This window comes from Lepisma saccharinum, chromosome 25 (genome assembly GCF_977018435.1).
Source record: "Lepisma saccharinum chromosome 25, izLepSacc3.1, whole genome shotgun sequence".
Classification (NCBI taxonomy): Eukaryota; Metazoa; Arthropoda; class Insecta; order Zygentoma; family Lepismatidae; genus Lepisma; species Lepisma saccharinum.
The window spans coordinates 16,296,057-16,308,293 of NC_139253.1; the positions used below are offsets into that span (position 1 = coordinate 16,296,057).

The following is a 12,237-nucleotide window of genomic DNA, read 5'->3' on the forward strand; positions in this document are numbered from 1 at the left end:
TTAGCTTCAGTAGTTTAAACTAGGGGATGGTCTGAATTTTTGAAGATTCTGATATCTGATTCGGATCCTGCAGAATTTCGAATTCCAATAATTTTAGATTCCGACAACTCGGGTCGAACATTTCAGTACTTTCACAAATTTGTCATTTACATCATCAACTTCTGAGCCGTATGTATGGAAATCACTTTTTTTTTTTTTTTTTCCAGATTTTGGAATATCATATCATAGTTTTTGATAGAAGAGGTATTTCGAGAACGAGTTCGCTATCATCGGCTATAGGTCCAGTCGAGCCTTAAGGTCCCTCCTGATGTTGAAAGAACTGTAGAATGTCGTTAGTTTCCTAACAAGAATATGAGGGGAGGCGCTGACAGCGCTGTCCATGATTTCCAATCTGCCACACGTCTTCCCATCTTACGTTTCGGGTAACCGCAGCCGTTCAAAGGTGCTTTTCAATTCCATTTAAATTAATGGTATTTTTAATATGCTTTGTACGCCAAACCAGAACCAGACGTTGAATTTTGAAACATTGCTTATCTTCGTGTACCCTTCTAGAAAAGCATTGCAGAGTATCACAAAAATTGAATGCATACGTTCTTGTCTCGAGTCTTGAAATTGTAATTATAGATTTTAAAAAAGTGTGGCCGCGGTGGCTCAGTCGGTAACGCGTCTGACTACCATGCTCAAGGTCCCGGGTTCGATCCCCGGCCGGTTCAAATCCGGGAACTTTTCTAACGGTGGAAGCGGCCCCGGCGCCTACCCAGCGTCGAATAACATGGGTACCTGGGGGAAACCCTGGGGGGTAAAGGCGGTCAGGGGCGTGATGCTGATCACATCCCCCCCACTCACGACCGGATCAAGAAAGTGTGGGGCGTTACCCCCACACCCCCTATACGCCTTCATGGCGTGGTGCTATGCACAGGGGAACACTTTACCTTTTTACTTTTTAGATTTTAAAAAATATATTGAAAACCCAAGTTTTTGCACATAACCAACCATATATATAACCTGTATATAATCAGCAGTCATGAATATTGTATGTCTGAATAAGTTCCATAACAAAATAATTTTAGTATAGATGAAATTTTCACATAGCTGCTTTGAATCTTAATTTAGTAAAGGGAAAGACATTAATGCAGATAGGATGGTACTAGACCATTCGAGACTTGTCGAGACGAGACAGAATCGGACGAGATCAAGGCTAGAGGAAGTTTGAAATTTGTACACAAATCAAAATTGTTCTATTGTGTGACTTAACCTATGGGATGGCTTATTTATAGACAACGAACTCTGTGGATCCCTAAACCCGAAGGTTTTCCACCTGAACCTAAGTTCAATCCACTCTTGACCATCTTTACCAATTTCCTTCAGGTCCATCTTAAAGTTGTCATTCCATCTTTGTCTTTGCCTTCCCACAGGTATCTTACCACCAGGCTCCCAGGGACCCTGTAAATGTTTCTATCCTCTTCCATGGTCTACGCATAGGTCATATATTATTTTGTTTGTAGTGGTTAGTGAATCCGTTAGTGGCAAACCCTAAACTGTGCTGTGTGGTTGCATATGTACTCGGGATAGAATTAAGTTTTTCCAAAGCTTGTAGCGTCGAGACGAACAGTGAAATAGGAGGAAAAAGCGTTATTAAGAAAATGTTTTACGTGGGTTGGAAATTTAACAGTGGCAACTATTAATTTACAAATGATACGAAAGAGATTTTTCTGTAAAACTTTTACAGCCCTTTGATGTAGTGACCAGCATTGTGTACAATTGTTGCCAGCGATGTGGAAGTCGTAATATTTCTGTATCAGTGCCTGTTCTGTTGATGGTTTGAATGGAGCGGTCTATTGCCTGAAGAATCTCTGTAACAGTTCGGCAGATTTATCATAGGGATCAAATCATAGTCACAGGGGCTGGTAGAGCTACTGCCAGCCCCATCGAGCTAACAAATCAGCCACAGGTTGCGCTACATGCACCCGAGCATTGTCCTGCAAAATGATTCAGAAGAGATACGGAGAGAATCACCAGTGGGCTTCTGACTACACAACTCTAGATCACCAACTCCAACGACACACTTTTCCTCTCGTCACTGCGTGTGCGCCTATACTTCGGCCGCGTACTAACAGGTGTGCAATCACAGTGCAGGACGGCTAATCCTGTTTCCCTGCTGGCTGGTTCGGGGAACAGGGATTGGAAACCGTAAGAATCGGTATGCCTAATTGGCTGTCAACAGCGGGTGACTGCCATAAAGGCGGACCCACGCCTGTTCTTGACCCGGCGCAGCTATAATGTTGGAAGGAAGAATCTCTTAATTTGACCAAGGGTCGTCGGCGTTTCAGAGCAGAAAGTTGTCGGAATGATGACGAATGCAAGTAGTCCTGTGGTTGAAGCATTTCATCGGCGACTAACAAAATGACAAGATGTTTTTCCATGCACAGATAGGCTAATTGGGACTACACCTACAGATTAAAGTGGAATCTGAACCACTATCTGCCTCCACCGGGTATTGAACCCAAGACCTCTTGATTACAAGGCGAGTACTTTACCACTACGCCATGAGGCGGCCCTGCATCTCTTCCCCCCTCTCTCTCCCTCTGTGTGTGTGTGTTGCTAATAGATCGTGTATTGACCATTTAACGTAGACGACTTACCTTCCTTTGAACTTTCGTCCTTTCCCGCCATCCGGTGCAGTCCGGGGCCGCAACGTAGGCCGGAGGGGCCCGATGCGCGGTTTCACCAGGAAACTGGTCCCCGATCCGGGATGCAAACCGAGACCCGCCGCCTGGGAGCGACCCCGTCTCGTCCCTCCCAGCGGCATCACGTTCCGGTACGCACTCAGCATGTCGGTCGCACTGTAAGCTTTGATGTAGGCGCCGGGTCTCTTTATAATCTCGTCCGATCGATCCTGTACCACGCGGAGACGTGCTGGGGAATAGCCTGGTAACCATTCGCCTTTTTGCCATGCGGACTTCCTATTAGACCTTCCTGACTTGGGGAATGTTATTGGTGACCGCGAGCTGTCCCGCGGGGCTGTTCATATATCACTGCATTGTGCTCGAGCGCTGGGGAGTGAGGGTTGTTGACGAACTGTCAGGCTCCTTTGTACGGCGGTGCTTGATAGAGACGTAAGGTCTGCAACTTCCAAAAAGGTGTTTGGTTTCCGTTTCAGTGAATTAATGGCATCTTACTTGAGGAGGAAGGTCTTTTGACCGCAGCTTCATTTATCCAGTGCTATTAAAGCTGGACGCAGATCTCGTAGTCCAAAGATCGTGGGTTGGAGTCCAGCTGCCACTTACGAGCTCCCATGTAGCAGAATGGTTGACGTTCTCGCAGTCCCAGATGGGAGCCAGTGGTGCAACAAGATGGAAATTTCCCTCGTCGAAAAGGCAAAAGGAAAAAACAACAACTTAAGAAATCAAAATTGCTGGAAAATTTGAAGAGATCAGATTTACTTATCAAACTTAAGTTCGCTCCCTTTGTTTTGTCACAATTTATTTCTCCAAAACTATCATAATTTAAAATTTTCATTGGGTTTGATTAATTGATTTGGTGTTTGAAGTCCACTTTATGCACAGTAAGGCTAATCTACAGTTTAAAGTGGGATCCGAACCACTATGTGTCTCCACCGGGAATCGAACCCAGGACAAACTTGATTACAAGTCGACGACGCTACCACTGCGCCATCGAGGAGAGCCAATTTTCATTGTGCTTTGGAACAGTTAATATCTCTTCACTATAACTGCTACTTCCACTCTACTACTGCTAATAATAAAGGTAAAAAGGTAAAGTTGCCCGTGCATATAGCACCGTGCCGTGAAGGCACATTTATAGATCGACCACAAGGAAAAAAAACCTTGGGACGAAAAGTCCCCGCGCAGCTTTCCCTTCTTCCCTTCCACATCGGGCCATAAGGAAGCATGGTCCACTCTTCCTCTCCCCTACTCGCGGGAGTACGGGAGTCGCGGGTCTGCGCAGGTTGTTTTGCTCGTGGTTCCACTATAGGACACCCACACATTCTCGATCCCGGCCATTTTGGAAGAGATGTGATCAGCACCACGCTCCAGCTGCCTTTACCACATTCCCCCGAGGCTTGCCTTCAGGTACCCATGGATTTGAGACTGGTTGAACCACAGAGCCGTTTTATGCGGGGACAAGGCCAGAAAAATTTCGACCTTAGATCACTCACCCCGGAAATCGATCACACGAATCATTGATAAGACTTCGTGATCGTGATATTAGTTTTTCTAAAGTGAAGGGTAGATTTGGATTAAAAATGGTAAATTTTACATTTGCAAAAGGGAAATTATGACTACACTAGTGGGAGCTAAAAAATGTGGCAGCTATTTTAGATCAAAAGTAGCGGACTGTGATCTCGCAAACCAGATGATAGCAACATTGGGACTCGTATTGAACTCCCTTGTTTGCATAGAATTTAAAATATTGGAAATAATTTCCGCAACCTAAGTTATTGGTGGGACCTTTAACTTCTCGCATTCTCGATAATATCGTTAAGTGTTGACTGTGATCAAACTCTTGAGCAATTTTATATTAGCAATTTCAATAGATACTAGTTTTTAAAATTAATCGAGATTGTGTAATACACTAAAAGCTTCTTTATACATAGAATGTCGCGGTACAGCGGAATTTTTAGTGTTTCTCGCGAATTTCACCACTATTTAGACACATATAGCAAAAATTACAGGGAAACAAAGCTAACTTTTGTGTTTCTCGCGAATTTAGCCGCTTTCTAATCGTACAAGACAGCTAAACAGCGGATTTATTAGTGTTTGTCTCGAACTTCAACATTTTTTTAGGGATATATATATTCTCATTGAGGGACATTTCAGTGATTTGGAACATTTTTCTATACTTTTTATACTGTTTGTGTGATACATTAGATTCCCTTCTAATTCGCAGAAGATTGCGCTGCAGTCTCCTACGTGTCCGCAGAACGAAATCCAGTGTGCGCTTGCGTGAAACGTCACTTGTCGCTTACCGCTTCATATCTTGAATTCTACTTCTCGCTTGCCGCTTCCTATCTGAATTCTACTTCTCGCTTGCCGCATCCTATCTGAATTCTACTTCTAGCTTGCCGCTTCCTATCTGAATTCTACTTCTAGCTTGCCGCTTCCTATCTGAATTCTACTTCTCGCTTGCCGCTTCCTATCAGAATTCTACTTCTCGCTTGCCGCTTCCTATCAGAATTCTACTTCTCGCTTGCCGCTTCCTATCTGAATTCTACTTCTCGCTTGCCGCTTCCTATCTGAATTCTACTTTTTGCTTGGCGCTTCCTATCTGAATTCTGCTTCTCGCTTGCCGCATCCTATCTGAATTCTGCTTCTCGCTTGCCGCATCCTATCTGAATTCTACATGTCGCTTAGCGCTTCCTATCTGAATTTTACTTCTCGCTTGCCGCTTCCTATCTGAATTCTACTTTTTGCTTGGCGCTTCCTATCTGAATTCTACTTTTTGCTTGGCGCTTCCTATCTGAATTCTACTTATCGCTTGCTGCTTCCTATCTGAATTCTACTTCTCGCTCCGCTTCCTATCTGAATTCTACTTCTCGCTTGCCGCATCCTATCTGAAATCTACTTCTAGCTTGCCGCTTCCTCTCTGAATTCTACTTCTCGCTTGCCGCTTCCTATCTGAATTCTACTTGTTGCTTGGCGCTTCCTATCTGAATTCTACTTCTCGCTTGCCGCTTCCTATATGAATTCTACTTGTCGCTTAACGCTTCCTATCTGAACCCTACTTGTTGCTTAGCGCTTCCTGATTGATTGATTGATTTGGTGTTTTAAGTCCACTTTATGCACAGGAAGGCTAATCGGGACTGGACCTACAGTTTAAAGTGGGATCCGAACCACTTGTGCCTCCACCAGGTATCGAACCCGGGACCCCTTGATTGCAAGGCGACGACGCTACCACTGCGCCATCGGGGAGGCCCTGCTTAGCGCTTCCTATCTGACCACGCGTCACTTAATGAAAAACCGCTTCGCCACTGAGTTTAGTTACCACAGTTACTCGTCACAAAGAGTTTCTCAAATGAAAGCTACAGACACTGTTTATGTCCATCCTTGGTGTAAGCTTCCTCGCAGCTTTACAAATAAACGGCAATATACACCAGTTTGTGTAGGCTATTTTATATCGCTTTTCAACTTAATCACGACAGTGATACTGTACATTTTATTTGCAAACATTGATAGTAAACTAACACAAGGAAATACAGATTCGACCAATGGGCGACGTGAGAAGGAAAGGTCGAATCGATGAGTAGATGCCCCTTGAAAATTATCATCGTTCATTTCAAATTAGAGAAAAACAGAAAGCTGTTATCTCGATATTCGATTAGAAAAATAAAGCTCAGCAATTGAGTGTTTCAGCAGAATAACCAAACCAAAAAATTCGTTAGCTCGAAAAATTAAACCAAGAAATAAGAGACTATACAACGTAAATTTCGTTACTAAAATTTCCCCCGAAACTTTCAGATTTTCATTGAACGACATCGAGGGGAGGAGGAGGGAGATTACATTGAAGAAATGTAAGTGATTTTGCCACTGATAGCAAACCCATTTCAAAATAAGAGAGATGTTGCCATTACTTTTTATCTAACGCTTGTAATAAGCAAATTTCATGATAACAATATAATAAGAATATAATCGGAAACTTTTGAAGATTTGAGTCCAGGATCTCTGGTTTCGGAACTGACTCTAGTTACCCCTTTATCGTGGAGATCTGTAGTACAATAGTATTTGCAATATTTTCCATGAGCTCATTATACTGTCTATAATTTTTAATTATTATTATTGCGAAATGTAATCAAACCTAAAATTTTAGACATTTTTAATGTAGAATTTCAATTTATGTAATTTCTTTTACTCCAGTATTTAAACTTAAGTGAAATAAAAAAAATACATTTTTATTCGAAGATACCGCCATGCCACACCAGAAAATATGTCTTTGCTAATGAGAACAGATCTGTTAACTCCCAACAGATAAAGTAATTATTACCTAGTATTGGTTGTTGCCGCAATCGTAGCTCGCTCTATTCGATTCGAATGTGGTTTGACAGACATTAAGCATGTGAGGCGAATACTTGAAATAGTTCCATATTGTGTCCTTAGCTCTCATGCTCTGGCAGGGAGCTTAAAGGGAAATTTTATGTTCTAATAAAACTCTTGGTTGTCACGCATTCGCAGCGTGAAATGCTTAAAATTGCGCGAACTAGTACACTATTATTCTGGCTGGCTATCAGAAGCGCAATCTTGATCTATTTTCGCCGTCTCCATTAACTACGAATGGTGTTATTCGGAGTCTTACCTTGAATCAAGGTCGTTTTCCAGTTCTTCTCTCCCGCTTGGAATGGATCATTCGAACATTATGGAGTTTTCCTCAGCTGCTGACGTAGAGTATTGACTGTTTGAGTGATTTATTTTACAGAAGAAAAGTTCACAAGCACGCATGGCCGTCACATGTATGCACATAATAATGATAATAACAACAAAAACAAAAACAACAACCCTTGGCGGGCCAGAGCCTACCTATCGACTGCCGGCCTCATCCAGACAGTTACTGGGTGACGTGTGGTCAGCACGACGAACCCCCAGTCGTCGTCGTAGATTTCCACTACCGGGTTACGCTACTCATTCCTAGCTACACAATTTTCTCACGATCGACCATTTGTGAAGTTGATGTGATCACTCAGCATTACGCTCCGGCCCCCTTTAACCCCCAGATATGCATTTCTTAGAGACAGACTGGCTGAACCCCAGACCTGTTCCATGCAGGGCTCCGGAAATCGAACCCAAGTTTCCTGCGTGGTAGTCAGACTCCGTACCGACTTCTGCAGCTCTATACTGAACGCAACTCCAACTGGTGGCTGGGAATCAGCGATCAGTTGAATTTTCTTCGACTGAGATCGGGCATTTTCGAGTCACAAGGTACCGAACGTTGTTCGCGGGAGGAAACAAATGAGCGTTGGGTCCACCACATGTTGCCAGACGTACAGTAAAGCGAGAAAGAGTCTTCTCGAGCAACGATATTGCCAGCACCAGAAATCGGCGGGGGTTAATGCACACGCGGTTCCGGAAGGAACCCGCAGGTTGGAATGCAGTCATATAAAGACAACTGGGTAAAACATAAGTACCCTTGGCAACGTTGCTTCGGGAGAACAATGTGATGCCTTCAACTTTTACTTCGCAACTGAGTTTGTTGACACCCACCGGACCACACGCCCCCGGAAATGATTGGGGGACAGGACGCCGCAGAAACAGCCAACAAGGTCAACCGCCAGTTGGAGTTGGGTTCAGTATAATAATAATAATTTAGATTTAATTAAACAATATTATTTACAGCCCGCTACAACGCTAGAGGTCCCCGGCTGATCCCAGTGGTTACATAGCGCGCTACGACACCAGTGGTCCCTGGTTCGAATCTCGACTTGGGAATTGGTGTTCATTGTGACTGCCCCTTCCATTTCATCACTCACCCACATCGTCGCAATTAGCCAAACGTGGCAGAAAAGCGAAGGAAAATAAACCAAATCAGTCAATCAATCAAGTAGACGCCTTCTTAAGTTTGTATCAACAAAATATACAGGGTGGCTCAAAAAGTCACTTAACACCCCCGATACAAGGCCACTGCAGCTCGCAACATGGAAATGGTGATGACCAATCGTTATCAGGCCTAGGGGGGACCACATTGACGCCACCCGCGCGGTTTATGAACTTCCTTATGAACATAAACATTAGCCTTGTCACTGTGAAGGACTTTTAATTCAATGGAAGCGTCACACTGTAAATTGTTCGCGACAACCATTCATAATGCGCAGCTCTTCATGGATGTATCCGATTAAAATCTTGTGCAATGGAATGCGAACTTCTCTCCCTAGACTTCACTTTGATCTCGATGCATTACCGATGCGCTAAACAAATTTGAAGGCATTTTTCTAACACCTCGAAAAGGAGCAAATTGGTACAAGAATTCAGTCATAACTTTTTACTGGTTAAAGATACGTCGAAAAACCTTCACCATTGTATTTCTCGTGAAATTCTAGCCTGAGTTGATATATCATATCACACCCTTCCCATTTAAATTTCTGAAGTTGAATTCAAGATGGCCGCCGACCGCGCGGGTGGCGTCAATGTGATTCCCCCTTGGCCTGATAACGATTGGTCATCACCATTTCCATGTTGCACGCTGCAGTGGCCTTGTACCGAGGGTGTTAAGTGACTTTTTGAGCCACCCTGTATTATTGTTCGTGCTCATTGTTATATGAAAAGCATGTAATATAGCATATGCATAATAACATGCATTAATTTGCTTGTGGAATTAATACAATGTCAGTGTATACATTGTGCAGCTTCGTATCTCGTAAAGGAATGATATATTTCTGATCTAATGACCCAGGCTTGGCAGTACGCGCTTTGTCCTTTTCTGCGGCAGTGTTTTGTTTTATTGCTAGAGAGAAGAAAGCTTCCGACCTTCTACGTTTATTTATTGAATCGAATTTTATGGCCTGTACGCACGTGCCTTGAGGATCGTCCTAGCCTGGTAGTGCCAGCGTCTTCGTGCACGCTCAGGCACTTCCTTCCAACCGCTGTGTGTTTCGTCACCACGAAAGGTTCCGAGTTTTTCTGGATAAAAGCGATACATTTTCGTCATGAACCGTTCCCGTTTAATTAAAAGGTACACACAATGTTAGAATAAAGATGGCGTTTTCTCAGATCTTCTGTAAAGCACTCGTGGGCGGTGAAATTGTACCTCGGGTGGCATGGTTGCAAAACGTACGTGAAAATCGCAGTCTGGTCGCTTACGTTATACGTGGACAAATTGAGTTTTGTTGTTTTTCATTAACCCGGTGGAGGAACATAGTGGTTCGGACCCCACTTTAAACTGTAGGTCCAGTCCCGATTAGCCTATCTGTGCATAAAGTGGACTTAAAACAACATATCAATCAAAAAATATTATTTCAGTATAAAATTATCATGTTCCTGCAACACCTGTATACTGTAATAATGAACATATGCTACTGTGACTTGAATGAAATTGAAGGGCCAGGGGGAAAAGCGATGAATGTCTATTTTTCTCATTTTGAGATCGCAACGCCATCTGATAGTTCAGAAGCTGTACTATAAGAATGAGAACGGCGTTGGTTGGGAAACGATGAGAAGTGCCTGAAAAACGCATTATTATTTTGGCATATATTAACGTACTTATGAAAAGAAATAGACTACTTTGTTTTTTCATTTCCTGGCAAATCGTCTCGAATGAACATTCATCGTTTTTCCCCCTGGCCCTTCAATTATATGTGTGGAACACGTATATAATTTTAGGTGGACATTCATAATCCAGGGAGGGACACGGCTCTCCTAGCCCCCCTTTCCCTTCTGGACGTGAGCAGAAAGCACGAAACGTTGCTCTCTGCAGTCAATCTCATGGATACAGCCGCGAGTTTCTGAGTATCCATGATCACATTGTGATTTATATTTCATCGTCTATTCATTTTTTTTTAAATCTTCAATTTTGTGGTCTAGTTAGTAGAGCATCAGACTGGCACTCGGGAGACCCGGGTCAGAATCCTGGAATAGGTGATCTCTGGTGGAAATTTTCCGACCTGCATCGTGCATAGCGGCCATGGGATTCTCCCATCCTCAAATAAATGGGATGGGTACCTATGGGGGAACTAGTAAAGACAACCGGAGCGTGTTGTTGATCCCACCACCTCCACAAACAACCGAGATCGTGAATTTATGGAGTCCCTACTTCACATCTCTCCTATGTGAGTTCACGGCACAAGTATTTACCTTTAACTATTCTTTTACCTTTTATCTACGTTTTATTCCTTCCAAACTAGAAACGGATTATCTCATTTTTCCTATTCTTGTAATAAGGATGACCTTGGACGTTCAAATGCTAACCTCTATTCTACATAGTACATACCGAATTCTGCATTCTTAACGGGCCTCTAGCGCCTGGAACCACAACAAGTACAATCCTCTAGGTTTTGGGTTTCCTGTCTTGTTCATGCTTATTCAATACATACAATCACTCACTACTCATCCTCATCGTCGCGATTATCTAAAATTCGAAGTTAGATAATCAATGATATTTCATCACATGTGACGTCTTGGAGGTGTTTATACATTTATGCGTGGGTACTTGTTTCAAGTTCAAGATACACATAAGTTCATTAGCGCCTGTTTCGCTAAACCAGCGCCATTAAAATCCATGTACTACGTGAATTTATTAGTTTTCCTAAACAGGTTTTTCTGGTAAGCCATAGAATCGTTGTTCTGCGAAACGCCAGGCGAAAGTTCATGGTTGTTCACCTTGTCTTCTATTGCATCCCATGTGAAACCAAGTTTTCTTTGTTGTTTCCTCGATCCAACAAACTTAACTTCTGTGCACCTTTCAAGGTCTTCGAAACGGCTGATAAGGTGCTGGTGGTGGTATGAAGGCACGTTGGAAATGCTCAGTGGGGATTCTTTTCCGTAAGTTTCTGCATGTAGATTGTAACCTTGCGTCCAGCAGACAGGCTTGCACGGTGATGTAATACCAAGCTGCTGTCAAACTTGAAAGGGCTGGGAGAAACTATGCTAGTGTCAGGGAACGCTTCTTACAGTCTTTTTTCCTTGTGCCGGTCATCACATTTTCTTATGGAGAGAGTATTCTCACGGCTTTGGGGGTTATTCCTGAGTAAACAAAAAATGATCGATCAGATAATTCGATTATTCATGGCGGGGAAAGAACTACCGGTTTGACGAATTTTCCAATGTAAATAAGTGGAATACAGATCGTCACCGAGCTTATTTTCTTATAAAAAACCGGAAACGAAATGGATCACTCGAAATTTTTGAGTGATATAGAGGAACAAAGGTACCTAGAAAAGATTGGCAATTTCCCTACTCCCTTGTGTTTGTGTCCAATCTTTTCGCTTTACTGCCTAAATCCACTGATTTTTTCCGTATCGGTTCTGTCTGAAAACGATTGTTTGTTCCCTATCTCATGTTGAAACCAAAAGCCACACACGTATTGTCGCCTTTTCCGAAGACACTGCCTTTACACCTATGAATTCAATGTTATTCTTTTCAAAAGCGGAAGTGCAGTACCCGCCAGCGCCAAGGAAGCACAGAAAGGTAAACATCCGGTGAATAGCGCCCATAAGGACATTTAGTTCTGTTCATGCTTACTAATATCGTTTGCAGCTTGTTAAGCAACCAAGTAGTTTTTCAGAGTCACAAATAGAAT

At 43.0% G+C, this 12,237-nt stretch overlaps 2 protein-coding genes across 5 annotated transcripts in view; one reads left to right on the forward strand and one right to left on the reverse strand.

The window, feature by feature from the left end:
- LOC145978542 (serologically defined colon cancer antigen 8) overlaps positions 1-2,832 on the reverse strand; it is a 93,313-nt gene extending 90,481 nt beyond the window's left edge. For all 4 annotated transcript variants that reach the window (XM_083111210.1, XM_083111209.1, XM_083111213.1 and 1 more), the window contains exon 1: positions 2,643-2,832. In XM_083111210.1, coding sequence (XP_082967336.1) covers positions 2,643-2,809 — 167 coding nt within the window. In that variant the 5' untranslated portion in view covers positions 2,810-2,832. The remainder of the gene's footprint in view (positions 1-2,642) is intronic.
- Positions 1-12,237, forward strand: part of LOC145978541 (uncharacterized) — a 250,254-nt gene that overhangs the window by 11,535 nt on the left and 226,482 nt on the right. The gene's annotated exons all lie outside the window — the stretch shown is intronic.